We start from the raw sequence: 17,445 nt of genomic DNA, 5'->3' as shown, positions 1-17,445 counted from the left end.
AAAGAGTCAACCAGGAGTACAAAGAGTATGAACGATCTCTGTGTGTTGACTCCCTTTCGAAAGACAAGATGAACAGAAATACATACATATAAATATTTCTTTCCGGCCAACCACCATAGATTAGATTTCACATTCGAAATGTAAATCGTGCCTAGGAAACACCGATGTTTATTTTAAGCAACTGACCCTCAGGGATAAAAATAAAAAGGAAAAGGGAAACAAACAAGCCGCATTACTGACAAGAGGTAGGATGTTCTGTTTTGTATCTCGCAGCTATTTTACAGCTCTGGCATTTCTAGGGAACACTTTGGAATACTTCTGGTCCGGTTCATCCATGAAAAACCGTCTGTGTTTTTATGCTTTGAAAAGACATGCAGAGAAGCCCACCGCATGTCGCATTAGGTGTCTTATCCTTGAGGAAACGGCAGGCAGCATCAGTGTCAGCCACATACCGTCCCCGCCCCCAGCATCCTTTGAGAAATGTCTTGGGGCTGTCTCTAGCCAGGTCAGCCCTGAGCTTCTTGATCCACACGCTGGACTGTTTGGGAACACATCTGAATTTCGGTATGTAGCAGGGGAAACGCCGTCTGGCTGTTCCATTCCGTGCCCATGCCGCTTCCTGTGTCCCCCCTTAACAAGGTGTGGAGGAGCCTCGGGATTCTCACCACCTTACACTAAACAAGATGACACGGCCCTCTAACTGCAGGATGCAGCCGATTGCTCTGCGGAACAGGGTTGGCTCACCTTGCCTTGACATCAGGGCGTCCCTGTGTTTTCTAGTCTCATGCCCACCCGGATTCTCACTCTTTTATTTCTCAAATCAGTTTTTGCCTTGGAAACAAGATTCAGAGCGTAAGAACGTGGCTTGTCTCTCAAACGTTATGGAAGGCGGGCCATGCCCTCCGTGTCAAATGAACGGAAGAAAAGCTGGTGGTCCCAGGGATGGAGGGAGAAACTGGAGCAGGGGTGCTGGACAGGAACCCATCTGCACCCATCTGTGTCGCTGTGCCCGTAACTGCGGCGGGTCTTCCTCCGCGGGGCCGTCTCCGTGCTGTGGTTCCCCGGGCGGCAGGGCGAATAATGCTGGTCCCTCCACCTGCTTTGTCTTTGTCAAACCTACCAACTCATTCCAGGAACACAGGTATTTCATTATCTGCTGCTGTTACATCTCGATCCTGGATCCCTAGGCTGTGTTCAAAACTACCTTCCTCTCAAGGAAAACAAGGGGATTGTGCCAGCAGGATCTCCTGTTAGCGTGTGTGTGTGTGCCCGTGCGTGTGCACATCCGTGTGTACATGCTTGTGCACCGGTGGCGCCGTTTCCAGCCAGCAGTAAAGCCCTCGCCTCCTGTGGACCTGGGACCTGGCAGTGAACTGGAGCTGGCAGAAATTTTGTGACCGAGTTGTTAAACACAGTCACTACGAAAACTTAAATTACATAAACTTACCTTTAAACAAATTGTATTCAAAACGAAGTTATTAAAGCTCCTTGCCTCCTAGTCGTTTAACGACCTCTGCCTGTTTTTATCTGTGCTCCTGAGGTTGTCTGGGTCTGGATGGCAGAAATGCTCCAGCCCTGTGACCACTGACATGACCTTGCTAGCTTGAAGCAGCCCTTGGTGGGAGTATTTACACCGCGGAAATAGGCAAAAACTACAAACCAGGCCTTGGTTGATTGTTTTGTTTATATTGTCTTGGCTTAGGAAAGTAATTACAGTGTTAATAATGCAGATTAAATGTAAGGGTATCGTGACTGTAGTCATTACCTTATGAATATTATAAAAAAGAGGAAATATTCCCTTAGCATAGGAAAGAAAAACTATTATCTACCTCAGCAAAGAAGCTGCTTGTGCCATTGAAGAATGGGTGACATTTCAAAATATGACTGTTTTGACTGTTTCACTTTCATCTTACTGGTTAAGTAAAAAAATTCTTACTGGTGAACTTAAAAGCATCAACCAGCGCTCACCAACTGCTTCTTGGCAGTGGATGCAAGAATTAGGCAAAAATCAGTGAAAGCATTGCGTGAGAGTCAGCTGGCTCTGTGGAATTTATAATGAAGAGTGTTGCATATTTTCACTCGTAAATTGTGTGCCAACATCTTTTATGTCAGTAAATTTTATAATGAACCTGTATAGAGTTGGCCCTCCATATCCACGGGTCCCGCGTCCCCAGATTCAACCAACTTTGGATCATAAATACACGGAAAAAAAATTCCAGAGATACCCAAAAAGCAAAGCTTGAATTGGCCACATGCTGCCAACTACTTATATAGCATTTGTATTGCATTTACAGCTGTTTATATACCATTTACATTGTATTAGGTATTACAAGTAATCTGGAGATTAAAGTATAGGAGAGGGTGTGCTTAGGTTATATGCAAATACAGTGCCATTTTATATAAGGAACATGAGTATCCTCGGATGTGGGTGTCCACGGGGGTCCTGCAGCCAGTCCCAGGAGGATCCGAGGTACGGCTGTACATATATTTACAGGCATGCTTCCCTTCTTGGAGACCAGACACACTGGATTCAGTCAGCTGCTCACTTGGGAAAATGTTGGAGGGTTCCTTGAGACGGCATGTGCAGACGGGCCTGCTGCAGTGACTGGTGCAAAACCACAAGGGCAGCCATGGTCATAAGTACCGTCTCCATCCCTGTCACCATCGGAGGGAGCAAGATGACAAGTGCCAGCACAGCGTGTCCAAGAGCAAACTCAACCAGCGTGATGCGCTGCCCGGTGCACCTGGGTGAGACTGCGTGCCTGTGGTCCCAGGATGTTCATTTCCCCAGGACGAAAATCTGCTGTGGCTGGCAAATTTCAAGTCTTCCCCTTTCTCTTCATATTCACGGCCCTTCCTACGGACTGTACAGAAATCAGGAAGAAGCAGGGGGCAGTTATCGTTCATGTAAAGGCGGCCCATCTCTCCCCAGCACACACCTGGTCTCCAGATACCGTCAGGGACCATCCATTTCCGTCTCCTTAAATCAAGCCTTTCAGCATGGTTTACAGGTACCCCTTCTGCCCAGAGGCCCTGACCTTTCAAGAAGGATTTGAAATCTTTTGAGAGCTCTGAAATGATGCGAACCTGAAATATCCACCTGGAAACAAAAAGGGAACAAGGTGACACCTGGCCGTCCTGTGCAAAAGGATCCTGGGACCTTGCAGAGCTCTTAGACATTGTGGGAACGTCTAATTTGTAGGTCCCTTTCACTTCTGAGAACCCAGCATCCTGTGTCCTAGGCCTGTTGCCTAAGACCGGCCCGGGCTTGTGGAACACAATGGCTTCGGAGTGATTACAGTACCTCCTGGCTTCCATATCCGCCTGTATTTCTTGTTATTCTAGTTGAGTACTGCATTCAAACAGAGGTTGCCAATAAAGTTTGTTGTAGGAGCCGTGTGTCAATATCTGTTGTACCCCTCGCCTGGGGTGCCTGTAATTAAAATGCCACAGATAGTCTGGGAGAGGCGTGAAAATTTGATGGCAAATTGATTTCAGGTTCATCTTGAAATTTGTCCTCAGCTGGACTCGATAGGCCTGGCAGCCGTGGGACGGCTTTTATCAGGAGGGTCTGCTAGAATGAGACAGAGCTGTCTCGATCTGAATATTAAATACAGCGCACTGTTTATGACAGATTATTCCTTTAGTGCTAAAGCACGCAGCTTCTCTTTACACAGTCTTCTGCATTGAATGTGTAAGATAGGATCGCACAGATCCATTTTACATATGAAAAGAAGTTGTATAAAACTCTCTGGGCATAAGAAATAAAGAGTTTTAGAAACGCTGGCTTCAAACACAGGATATTCTATCCAATATTCTAAACTTAGAAATGCTCCTTGGATCTAATTTAAGAAAGCTAGAAAAATAATGGTAATCAAGATAGTGTAATCAAGTATCACAGCCTTATATTGTTTCCTCAGAATAGTGCATTGCAGAAAAGGAAAAAAGCCACATAAGTGGAGGAAAAAATCCCAGTATTTAATATTATAAATTGCTGGTTCCTGTAAACTCACATTTCTGCATCACATTATAAAAGCCATTATCCTTGTGCTATTGTTCATGCAGAAATGCACTATCATGATAATACAATTTTAAAAGTATATTTGTTTTTAGAATTTAGTTTGAAGAAGGTTTGAGGGAAAATAATGTGGAGTTTTGAGTGTTTGTAATTTTAAAAATGTGTTCAGTTGCATTAAATGTGTTCAAGAAAACCCATTTTATAATCTGAAACTGTTTCTTGGGCAATTAATTGTATTTACTTTAGAATTCAACATGTGATTAGAAGCAATTGAAAAGAGGAATACTCAAATGGGGTGCCTTCCTTCATTCGTTTAGCAAATAAGAATTGAGTCCCTACTCTGTGCAAAGCAAAACTGGATGAGAAGAGATTTCCAGGTGGGATTTCAATGAGACTCATGTCCCAGGCTACCCTGTCACTATATATAAGTGGTGCCTGGATTAATTTTTCCAAAATGCTTGAACTAGTGATGCCAAAAGCTGCCCGACTGGCTTAAAAATAAATGAAGGGTATAGTCTCATTCCTTTGAAATGGAATTTTAAAACGGAAACAGAAACGATTCCCTTCATTTTCTGGAAGAATCTAGATCTGCATCTCGCTCAGTGTTATTTCTCAGGCAGTCACAGGTACTAAGGCCCATCAGTGTAAAGAGCCCAGCATATGCTCATGGGTCATCAAAGTCATTCCTTTGCACATGCAGGAGATATTTATGGATCTTTTATTAGGACAGTTTTTATGGCCCAAGATTAAAAGTTAAAAGTTAAATAATAAAAGTAACGAAGATGTGCCTTTGGAGGATCCAACTGGTTTGTGTTTTCATTCCCTCCGCTTGTCAAGGCCCATTGAATTTTGATGATAGCATTTAAAAAAAAAAAAAAAAAAAAAACAGAAAGGAAAGGATGCCTCAAATCGTTTTTGGAAGGAGACAGTGTATGAATTAGCAAATTAATAAAATAACCTATCCTCCAAAGATGCTAATTTATATCTTCTCTGTAAGTGAGAGGCTTTTCTTTTTTTGATGTGTAATTTATTTGTGGCAGCTTTAACATTCTCAGGAAATACTGTGGGCAGCATTCGATAAAAGACTGAATTATTTGATCAAAGAAAATAAATATCTAGATAGTGCATTCACAGCCCTGAGAGAAGTGATCCGTAGAAGACGATGCTCCTTGAAGGTTCATCCGAGGGTTGGTTTCAGATTCTGAAGTACCGTGTCGTAAGGTAGTTCCTGTTGTCAGGGAGCAAGTTCAGAACAATGCTGCGCTGTATGATGGATGAATCAGAGATCTAGTGGAGGTGGAAATAGTAGCCTGACCTTGGGTACGGATTGTCTGTGAATTCCACTGATACTTATTGATGCACAGAGAGGGCAAATAAAGAAGGATTCTGTGATCAAAACTATTTCAGAAATGCAGTACTCATCAGAGCCTTTTGTTTTCCTCCAAAGATTTATTTATTTATTATTTATTTATTTATTTTATTTTTGGCTGCGTTGGGTCTTAGTTGCGAGACGCGGGATCTTTCATCGTGGCGCGTGGGCTCTTCATTGTGGTGTGCGGGCTTCTCTCTAGTTGTGGCCCGCGGGCTCCAGGGCGTATGGGCTCAGTAGTTGTGGCGCGCAGGCTTAATTGCCCTGTGGCCTGTGGGATGTTAGTTCGCTGCCGACCAGGGATGGAACCTGTGTCCCCTGAATTGGAAGGCAGATTCTTTACCACCGTCAGAGCCTTTTACATGCAAATTTCTCACACCTAAGAAAGGAAAAAAGAATAATAGTATTTTCCAGACTTACCTCGTGACCAGTTACCATCCTCCCCCCCACATTTTATTTTCTATTTTATGGGACAGTATTATATGCAACACCCAAGGAGGAGGTACTTAGTGTTTTCCAGTTTGATATTACCACTTAGCCCTTACTCCCCCCCCCCTTTATTATTTTGTGGGACCAGCCTTCTGTGGCACACCCTTCGGGAGACTCTCTTTACTCACAGGAGTCTGTTACAAGTCGTGATTCACTCAACACTGCAAAGGGTAATTATGTAACAATTTTTTCCCCATATGATATTTTTTAAAACCCTGTTAATGGAATGACTCAAAATCATCCAACCCATAATAACACTAAAACATTTAGAAAGACTTTTCTCTGTTTACAGAGCCCTCAACTATCAGACAAAAAGTTAGAGTGACTTTCAGAAATACCAAGATCATCTATATTGTATTCTAAAAGGAGCCGATTTTAATATCTTTACTAATGCACTTGCTATAACTCCCTCCTTTAGTAATTAGATAATTATGTATAATTAGTTCATCAGTTACATGCAACAGCTGCAGTTGATGGTGTGTGTGTGTGTGTGTGTGTGTGTGTGTATGTGTACAACCACCTGGCAACAGCTCGTGAGTTCACTATTAGACCTGTGAAGTGTTTCTTCTTGGCATGTTTTCACTGTTTTTTTTCTCATGTGTGGAGGTGAAGGGCAGTGCAGTGAACTAAAAAAGGAACAAAAATGAAATGATCCTAACCTCCTCTGGCCGCCCTGGTAAATTTAGAGGGAAGCGTCATCACTGCCCCTTGGGGCTCTCAGCGCTGATAACACCACCCTTGCCAGTTACCATGTTCCCTAGGTTACTGCCTGCCCCGGGGCCAGAGAGCAAGGGGTTTCTGATGCATTTGAAAAATGCACTTAATGTTGGCATAAGACTTGTTATATATTATTAAGTGGAATGAGCAGTTTAAAAAATAATACAGGGTGGTTTCCTTGTTATATAAAAATATAAAATGGATTTACATAAATAATATTACTATAAGTTAGCTGCCAGCCTGCCTTCCTTTTCCCAAGAAATATTGATGAGATACCGATTCTGTGCCACTCCCTGTGCTGGTGCTGCGAATATATCATATAACAAGATGGCCATTGTCTGTGTTTTGGAAATGGAAGGCATTTTGTTATTTTAAAAACTGTTTTTCTAGAGTTGACCACTTCTGGAATGGATTTGTCCCTTTTATCATCAGAAAAAAAAAAGTTTAAGATGCTGTAAGTTCCTAACAAGTCTAAGGCTAGGCACATAGTAGGGGCTCAATAAACACTTCTTGAGTTAAATGCAGTTATATTAGCCTTTGAAAGCAACGCTGAGATCAGACACTGGCTTTTTAAATCTATTTTTTCGTGATTTGTTTGCCCTTTTGGGATCATTCATTTACCTGGAGGTACCCAGGGGAGGGGTGGGTGACAGGCACATCCCTGTGGACTTGTCCTCGGGAGAGCCACTGGTGGGCCCACGCGGGCTCACGTCGCCATCACTCACCAGAGCAGGTGGTGGCCAGTGAGACACCGGCCTCCATCAGCTTGATCACATCCTGGTCTCTGCCCACCTGCCCCGTACAGCTCGCTCCGCACCTCCCTTCACACCTGCCGGGCTCCAAGGCCAGCAAGACTGCACGCTCAGCACCACGGCAGGTATCTTCTGTAAAGGCGGCTTTGCAGAGAGCCAAAGGTCCTCTCCTAAACACGTCAGCACATTCACTTTAGGAAGAAACCAAACATAGAAAAGAAGAAAACCCTCTAAGCTTGGCTTCCTGGCAAAGTAAAAAGGCTCGTGACGGTGACCCGTCTTGGGCCAGCAGGAACTGTTTGCTTTGTTAGTTCTTTCAGTCTGTCTGTCTCTCTTTCGCTTTCATCCTCCTCTCTTCCTTCCCACTTCAGTCTCTTATTTTTCTCCCTCTGTCTCCTTCCTACCCCTCCCCCATTAAAAATATTTTCCCACAAATTAAATGGTGGCATGTGCTCGCCACAGTCAGTGAAACCACGCCAATGAGTAACATGAAACAAAGTCCGTGACGCCCCCCCTTTCCTTCTGGAGCCCCCTCCAGCCATACCAGCTACCCAGGGACCACAGCTGACAGCCCACCAGGAGCCCCTTCGCGCTGTCTCCCAGCTCTTGTTTTCTGTGTGCTTTTACAAGAATGCTGCCCTTGGTACGCACACATGGTGTGCTGTCCCTTGCTGGCTTATCTCCGTGACCGATGTACATCGTGGACATCCCTCCAGGTCAATAGACGGAAGAGTGAACTCATTTCTTCTAATAGCTGCATAATATTCCGTAGTATGGATGTCCCATGATTTACGGCAATTGGACTTCCATCCATTTTAAATTCTCATGTTCAGAGCATTCTGGACATTTGGAAGCATTTTAGAAAATTGCCATCATCTCGGTAAATGTACGAACTCGAATCCCCTCTGGAACGTCCAGATATTTAGAATCCCCCGCCACGTGGCTTGTTTGTACACTCTTGCTCCCCAAACATTTGCCTCCGTTTTGCACATGTGCCGTCTCCTCTTATTCCTCTGAGCCCTTCCTAAATGCCTGCAGAATATATCTTTTTTTTTTTTTTTTTTTGCAAAGTCTTGGAAACAAGAAATCTCTTTCTTGGTCAGGTTGCAGAAATTCTTTTACTGAAATTTAGTCCGCAAAAATTTTTTTTTTTTTTTTTTTTTTTTGGCATGGGCAAAAGTCCAGCTGAAAGAATACTTATTTAGCATAATTTAAACATGAGGGTTTTCTAATGCTTCTTCCATTTAAATAATTCAGAGAGCTGTTGCAAGGTGTCTGAATACTAGGGGAAGAGAGCTGTTAATGGAAACATCATTGAGGCTGAAGACAACCTGTGTTATTCCGTCTGCAGCTGAGAAGTCTAAGATAAAGATCAAGATTAATATTGTCATTATAGGTGGTATGTTATCTGAGTTACCTGCTCCTTTCTGGAGGCACGGTCTGATTCCTGCGAGATCATTTTTTCTCCTCTCTAGGAATGGAGAATTTGAAGTGGTTTTAATTTGGACTGCGTTACTTGTTTGCCTTATATATTTTTAAAAGTTGTATGAAAAGCTCTCACATGGCGTTTCTTATTTATGAAATCAGGGCAACCGTCCTTCAGACATGAAGCAGATATCTCAGAATATTAAAATCTTGGCCTGCATTAGTAGCAGCGTGAATGATTCTCCCGAAATCGACATATCAGGGAGCTTCTCATCTATTATTAAATTACCTTTTCCTCAAACAAAATATATATCAGATGTAACTTGATACCCAAATTCCTTCCCTTACTAAACTCGAAGCTGTGCACACGCACACACATCTTTATTCTTGGTTTTAACATTTTAAACATCCACAGAAAAGTAATAGAATGAGCAATAGAAAATCGTCAGAGTTGAAATTATTTCCAGCTATGTTTAAATATGAATGTCTTGTTCGACTCTTAGCATATGTATTTATGGCCGTGTGATATCATTATGGCATCGTAATGAATGTCTGCTGAATTATGGGGGATTCAGCAGGGGATACAAACGGATTTGAATTCTCTAACTGTCATGCTGTGGTCCGAGACGGGCGGAAACTGACATATCCCCCTGCATTAACACATCTGTCAAGCGTCCTCAGCCCTCTGTGCAAGTCTCATCTGTTGGGAGTGAGAGGTGGGGCGGCCAGAGGAAAGCTCTGCGTAGGGACAGGTGTGAAATAAACAAACACCAGTCACATTATGGAGCTGCCTGACTTGGCTTTGAGTTTGCATTAATCTGGACTAAGAATAAGGCTGTATACACTTTTTTTTTTTCCTTTCTTATTCTGAATGCCTACCTTTAAATGAAGTGACTAGGATACCTTATTATTTAATCTTTATTTGTGAGTGAGCCTATGTGTAGAGCACAGAGGCGGAGTGAAAAGAGGCGGTCCTGATGCGAACAGATAATACTCTGTACTTCCCAGTCTTCTTATAAGATTCACGTGCAATAGGTATGTTAAGGGTCTAGCAAGTGCCTGTTAAATAATGGCTTAAAATGTGGCAGTTGACGTGGCTGTTTTGTCTGTTTTTATTATTATCATGAATGTTCTCTTTATACAAAACACACACAGTTCCCTTAGGAGTAGGTTTTTTTTTTTTCCGGTTTTACACAATGGGAACTTATGTTTTTAGCGTCAGCAACACATGTTTACCAAGCACCCCAATTTCATTTATTTAAGAGGTATTTACTGAGGCAGAGTGCTACGCCCTGGGAAACAGTAGCCGGCCACACATGACCAGTCCCCCTGCGGCCCCCCCCCCCAGCACAGAGGTCACCTTCCAGGGGAATGGATACAAATCCCACCTGCTCAGGGAAGGAGATTCTGGTGAAAAGAGGAGCATGTCCCGCCTTCAGAGAGGTCTCCATCCCACCAGGATGCTGCCCACTTCCTGCGAGGGGCTTGGCTTCCAGGCGGGACTGGAGGAATGCTTTGCCCCTGATTTCACTGTGCACAGAATGACATTTCATCCGCTGCCCAGGGGCAGCCACCTGTGCTAACTGGTGCCCACGGGCCCTGTGGTTCATAGCTCTGCTGCCCCTCAGCGTAAGATAAGGTGGCTTGCGCCCTGTGGAGCATCTGGCGAAAGCTCCTTTAATCCCTGTTTTCTGTGCTAGATTTCTTAGCACTTACCAAAGTTGTTAAGTCTGATTTTTGCTTAACTTTTTTCCTTGTTTAATCTCATAAATTAGGTAGGTTGTAGATACACATGTAGTCTTTGAAGCAGGGCTGCTTGGCTCTGTTGGTTAGCTGTGTGGTCCTTGTGCCTCAGTTATATCACCTGTAGAAGGGGGATCGTAATATCCCAGACCTCATCGAGTTGTAAGGATGTTAAGTTTTATGTATTAAAATGCTCGGGGAGAGCGTAGGACATGATGAGAGCTGCACAACTCTCTGCTTTTGCTTCCTCTTCTTATGAGTAAATGCATTGTTCCGATAATATTCATCTTTGAGACATTTTTTTAACACATTTTGGCTTAGTTCTACCCTCTCTCACTCACTGTATCCCATCAACCCCCCCCCCATATAAGGTAAAACATGTTAACAATCTAATCTGTTTCTTTCTAAATTTTCTCTATGCCCATATACATTTATGTGAATCCTCCCTATGTATATATACAGATAAACGTACATATTTAGGGTTTTTGTTGTTCTCTTTTTGGTAGTTTTGCTTGATTAAACGTGAAATCATTCTATGCATACTGTCCTGTATCTTTCTTTTCTCATCCACCTAAGGCATGATGTTCCGTGGTGTGGACGCACTGTGATTTATGCAGTCACGCCCCATCTTGAACGCGTTGAAGGGCATCCATTTAGCTTCCAAAGGTTTCTCCGCACACTCCTGCCCAGCCACAAATAGTGATACGATAAGCATCTTTGTTCCTATGTCCAGACTGATGCTTTTATTTCAGTGGGATGGATTCCCAGGTATGGGATTGGCTCTAAATTTTTAAAATGGATTTTTATCAATCTAATGGAGTGTGCTGATGAGAGCCAAAATCTTGATAGAAACACTCAACCGAGAGTGAATTTTTTAGATGTAAAAGTGGATGGTAATTAAGCGCACACACATTAAAAAGAGTAATTTGACCAGCGTTATCACAGTAGTAATTGATTATAATGTCTGGAAGACTTTTAGATTCCAATATTTGAGGGTGGGGAAGCAGGTGGAAACTCTACCAGTTATGCCCACAGATTTTGCACACCAGCATTAGGGAGTAGCTTAGCTTATCTTTGCTAGTGTTGTTGTAGGAGGCACATCACTAATAAGTATCATCTTGGATGCCAAGCACAAATGGTCAGTGGCTGTCCGGACTGTGCGGTGGACCGGGATGCCGAGGCTGAGTCCAGGCTGGGGCGTTGGGGCACCAGGGGACCCTGGTTGGTTGGTTTGTTCTGAAGGGTACGGTGTGTGGGAAAGCATCACGCATCCACGCATTCACTACTCCTGTAGCAGAGTGGACATTTCACCCTCCCAAATCTCAGAGGCGGATAACGGAGCGTCTGTGACGTGGACTTCCTTTTCATCCAAGGCTTCCAGAGGCCCAGCATTTGGAAGCTCAGTGAGGGTCCTGGTCGTGCCCGATGGGTGAGCCATGAGTTTGCATTTTACCAAGGTGTTAGCAAGTAGAAGGAACCAGAAGAGCTCAAAATAAGTAATAGCATGGGGGGGCTCATCAGAGCAAGCAGCACAGGCTGCAGGATTGACCTTATAGGGTGAGAGAGAGAGAGTGCTTCCAGACCCTTCCAGAAACACACTCCCTCAGTCTTGGGGGAGAATTGAGTTACTCTGTTTAACTGCACAGCAATTAAATGATTTCCTTGATTTAAAATGTTTGACAGCTTCCTTCCGTAACATCATTCTTGATCCCGTTGGATCTTGGAAGGCACATTTTGTGCATCTCCTCTGCTTTTAGGTATTACTTTTAACTGGGGGCTAGTAAGTGGTGATGGGAAGATTCCAGGAGTGTATCAGAGTTAGTGGAAGGTGGGAGAGGCAGAGTTCTGATGCCAGTATCTGCCAGCTGAGAGTTAAACTGGGTGAAGCACCTACGGTTTAGGCCTCCTCTTTTGACACATGGGCAGAGTTCTACTTTAGTCACAGTGCTGCATGCAGCTTAATGAACTAAATGTGCTAACTTACGTACATTTTGAATAACTATTAACTAAAGAGATGGGATTCATCATAATTGGTTTCCAGACTGTCCGGTTTGTTGGTGTGGTCGAGGTGCCTACCTTTACAAGTGTCCTTTTATTTCACTAGTCTTTGCAGAGTCCTTCTCAAAGTATTAAGTAGTATTTAGCTAATGGTTTAAAAAAAAAACCAAAAACACCTTTTTTAGGGTTAATAAATGCACAAGAAAAAGCAATTTACCCTAAACTCTAAATCTACGAAAATTGGTGCGTATGTGTGTGCACGCACATACAAGAGTGTGTACTGTTTAGCTTGTAGGGTATGGAGGATTGTTGAATTCTAATGGTGTGTATATAGTTTTGGTCCTGGAGAGGGGGAAAGGGAGCATTTGAAACTCATGACAAATTTTGCAAATTTGGGGGAATCTGAGGTGCCGAGAGGTTAATATGCCAGCAAGTCACCTTTTAGGGAGTGGTAGGGTTGACTGCAAACCCACAGCTGTCTACTCCTAAGCCCCATTCTTTCTGCGTACAGAAGACTGCAGGAGAGTGGGGAAGAGAGAGAAGGCATTCTTTTAAATTCAGACGTCGTCTGAGATTCATTCACTTTGGTGTTATTCTCTTAACTAAGACAGGAAATAGATTCATGAAACCTGGAAGTAGCTGAAAAATGAGGGCTAGAATTTAAAAAAAGAAATCCAGTTAAACCAGGCCACCATTCTGGTTCATCGAAGGCTCGTTCTGTGTTAAAGAAAAACAAAAAGCCTCATTCTTTGAGTGTTTCTTAGACTTAGCTTTTCCCTATAAGTCGCCTCCATTCACACTTCTGGAAGTTTCCTTCTGTGTCGAATGGTGGTAACTCACCCAAGTCCTGGGCTCTGACTGCAGTTTCTTCCTCTGTCTCTGATGTCACTCCTCTTATATGACCTCCAGATCTCTCTTCGACTCCCTGTATTACCATTAGAAGACATCTACACTGGGAAATCGCTCAGTTCCTGTTTTTGATTAATATTTTATCAGCTGCAGGAGGAAATGGTATTCTATAGCAACACTAATAAGTAATTGAGCAGATGAGATGTCCCTGCTAGCTTTGGTAGAAAGTACGGGCAAGGTTACAAGCGAAGAGCTCGGGATAATAAAGTCAGGTGTCTGAAGCGAATGTCTGGTAGGGTTAAAATCTAACACTAGTGTGCACAGGAGTCAAGCACTAAATCCTTCCCTGAGCAGTGGCTTACCCATTTAATTTATTGACAGTAGTCATTGCTACAGTAATAATTACTACCTTCATTGAAAGCCACATACCTAAAGCAAAGGAGCTAAAATGTTAATTCACGTAGTATTTAATATGCACCATTATGTATAAATTCAGGGTTATTAAGTGGACAGCTGTAGACCGGATACACTGCAGAACCCAGCAAAGGCTGAGAATTCCACTCGCCCTACTGTATTCAAATCGTTCACGAAGAGAGGAGGTACTATAGCCAGCAGTAATAATACCATCCGGTAATTACCAAATCATAAATGTTTGGGGAGCTGAAGGTCACGGGCTTAGTAGCAAGTGTAGTCTGTCCTGACGCATTTCAAATGTTTGCATTCTATATCCGGGTGGTGGTATTTTAATTCTGACTGGACAGTCTGATGGGAGGAAAAAGAGTTATTCTTCCCTATTTATTTTTCTTCATCTTGGGTGAAAAGCCTTTTTGTTGTTCGTAATGTAGTGGGGACCAGCCTTCAATAAATGGAAATGATTTCAGCACATCAGTCAGGCTTCCTTGTACAGAGACGTTCCGTTTTCCCTCATATGTGGTGTCCGGCACGGGGTGTCTGATTTACAAGAACATGACCCTCGGGCCATCAGAAAACGTCTGCCTGTGCTCTCCCTGCAAGAGGCCAGGCCTCCTGGGAGGCGCAGTGTACAGCCAGGAGCAGGACTTTTAGGCCAAGAAATTACAGATAAGAGCATGTCACCATTTTAAGAAATACCAGTGGATTTTTTTTTTTCTTTCCTTGAGTATTTTATTAACATTTGCTACTGTACTCAAGCCCAGTTCACTTAGGCTTGTGTTTCTCGTGCATCACATGGGAACTTTCGTTAAATTGTGGCAATTCCAATTTGTGTGATTATCAAGCTGACATCAAATAACGCAAACCGTCTTTTACTCTGCAATCCTCACTTTGGAAATCTCTGATGCATTTGGGCTGGCTCCCTTCTCTTTATAAAGTTACCATTTTTATTGCTAAGGTAATACCTTACCTTACGTTACCATTTTTATTGTTGGTTTTTAGGGGAAATTGTCATGATACGCCTGACATGGGAACCAGGCACAGCCGTTAGGGACGTAGCCACATATGGTACTCTTTTTTTGTTGTTTAAAACTTTTCCATCACTTTCCTCTCAATCTCTCTCTATTAAAATTCCACTTAATTGGTAACATGTAATTGCTTAGAGAGTCCACATTTGTCCTTTAATGAATTATTAGCATTTTAACAAGTAATATTTAATATCTATTAGTGGAAGTTAACATACATGAATTACTTAATTTCTTTTGACAACACATATGTTTTCTTATCAAGCCAAACAGAAAATATTTGCCTACAAGAAAGAGTCGTCGTGGTTCTTGCTTTGCAGTCAGGGACCGAACATGTGAGTAGCAATGCCTCGCAGCCTCCACTGCATTTTGCAGGGGACAGTGGTGAGGAAAATGCCAACAATATGTTGTTTCTTTTTAAACAGTCTTGCTCACTCCTAGGACCCAAGAGGGCCAAGGGCAGTGGTGTGCTGCAGTGAGCATTTAACTGCCTGGAACGTATCACAAGGTGTACAAAGGCCACATCTTCCAACTCCTCTTTCTGGTGTCTGGGCTTGAGACTCACCAGAAGTTTCAGGAAGATGAGTACTGCTTTAAGAAAAAGGTCTGAGGGAAAAAATATAATTCTTTTCCTTCTAACTGGAGCTATAAAAGTCATATAAGCGTGATGTATCATTTGATTGGAACATTATATTTTATAGTCACAGAGCCCGTGTGTCATCAGGTCTGTCTCTGACGTCCAGTAGGCGCTTCTGGCCTTTGTGATTTTGACAAAAGTGCTTCTGTGACAGTGTTCTGGCACCTGTGCACATGGCCCTGGGTGTGAATATACGCTTCCGGGTCTGTGCTGGAGCAAAGGGATGGAGCTCAGAGCACCCGGAGGAGGGGTGGGCCCCACTCCACCAAGAGTGGAAGGAGGGACTGGAGGCAGAAAGGAGCAGTAGCAGGAGGCGGGTGCAGGGCCGGGCTAAGGCGGCTTCTCACCGCTTCAGGCCCCCTTGCTACCTCGGTAGCCTTCAAGGTGCTGGTCTCTCTGGATCCTTACATCCGGAAGCGTGGCGGCACTGAGCCATCCTTCCTCTGACCGTCGTGAATAAGGACACCAATGCAAGGGGTCAAATGCAAGCGACTCCTCACAGGTACCCATTGAAATAGGAGAGGTCCCAGCACCACTGTGTAATGTGCCAGACCCAGTGCAAAATGAACATGGGAGGTTCCAGCCAGGGGCGGGGAAGTTAATCTCCCCTTGCCCTGGGCCCAGCATCCCAACCTTGTGTGGACAGGTGTCCTCCCAAGGACTGCAGCCTCCACTCTGGAACGTACTTGGGACCTGGATTAGCATGTGCAAGAGGCCCTTTTCCCAGTCGTCAGCCAAACACAATGTGGTTCTGTCAGCCCAGGACAGGGCAGGGCTGAGGTCATGCCCTCTGGCCGTCCCCACCTCCAAGCCCAGGCTCCCTCCAGGAGTGAAGGGCTGCAGGGCGTTTCGTGTCTGCTGCTGGGGACGCTTGGGATAAGGGTGACAGTGGTCCCAAGGTGGGGCTGGGAGGGAAGGGCTGGCCTGGCCCACGGTGCAGTGGGCAGAGAGCAGTTGGCCTAGAAGCTGTCCCCGGGGGTGGTCATGAGGGCGCGGCAGACAGACAAGAGCTGACTGCAGACTCCAGTGTTCCATCGGACTTCACTTACAAAGCACAAATTCAGACATAAAATTATTAAGCATTGCAAGATGGCGACTACAGAGCATTAGGGCCCGAGCATGGGGCCCTGGGGACTGCCCTGGCTCTGGATCCCAGGAAAGCTTACCCATGGTGTGCAACTTGCAAACATTTCCAGCTAATGGCTTCCAAGAGGCCAAGTCACAAGCTTGTGAATTTAATGGAAAAGCTTTTGGTTGAGAACGTGACATGTGGCTATTCTTATTTGGAAGTGAGTTTGAAGCAAATCAGAATGTGAACCCCTCCCGCTCTTGGTGAGGTGGATGTGTGACACGGGTGTTAACATTTGTTGAAACACACAGAGCGTATATACTTTAAGCGGATGCAGCTTTTGTTATATGAAAATTATACTTCAGCACAGTTGACTTAAGAAAAGCCACTGTGAGGGTGAAATACTCTGTGGGACCTGAGGACCACAGTGACTCAACTCACCCTTCTAAGTTGGTGGCAGAAGCATCCTTTCCATTTGGTTTGGATCCCTGAGGTTAATCAGCTTTAACTATGTTTAATTATGGATTTTTTTAGTTCCACTATGTACCTGATATAACTTAATATTTGTTATTGCATTTAATTGTTATAATAACCCCACGTAGCAGGTATTCTTTTGTCCAGTTGGGGTGGTTTTGCCCATCGGGGGAACTTTGGCAGTGTCTAGAGACATTTGTGGTTGTCACGTGGCGGGGGGTTGCAGTGAGGGAGGGAGGGTGACACTGGCATCTAGCAGATCAAGGCCAGGGATGCTGCTAGACATCCTCCAGTGCACAGGATGGCGCCCCCAGGACCAAATGTCAGTCGTGCCGAGGTTGAGAAACTCCACTCTGATCTGTCCTGAAAGATTCAAGGTGACGATGTCACAGGATGAGTAACTTGGAGGGGTGGGGATTTTAACAGAGCCCAGTAGTACGTCGCCCTCGTTTACTCTGGACAGTTAGGA

The 17,445-nt window shown here is 44.1% G+C and overlaps 1 protein-coding gene across 1 annotated transcript in view; it reads left to right on the top strand.

Moving 5' to 3' along the window:
- Nucleotides 1-15,880, top strand: part of LOC103071927 (WW domain-containing oxidoreductase-like) — a 119,891-nt gene extending 104,011 nt beyond the window's left edge. Inside the window, exon 6 of the mRNA XM_007471696.1 lies at nt 15,810-15,880. Coding sequence (XP_007471758.1) covers nt 15,810-15,880 — 71 coding nt within the window. The remainder of the gene's footprint in view (nt 1-15,809) is intronic.
- Nucleotides 15,881-17,445: the final 1,565 nt, after the last annotated feature.

This window comes from Lipotes vexillifer, unplaced genomic scaffold (assembly GCF_000442215.2).
Source record: "Lipotes vexillifer unplaced genomic scaffold, Lipotes_vexillifer_v1.1 scaffold2054, whole genome shotgun sequence".
NCBI lineage: Eukaryota > Metazoa > Chordata > Mammalia > Artiodactyla > Lipotidae > Lipotes > Lipotes vexillifer.
The sequence above is the reverse complement of the archived record's forward strand: the minus strand, read 5'-3'. Positions and strand labels throughout refer to the sequence as shown.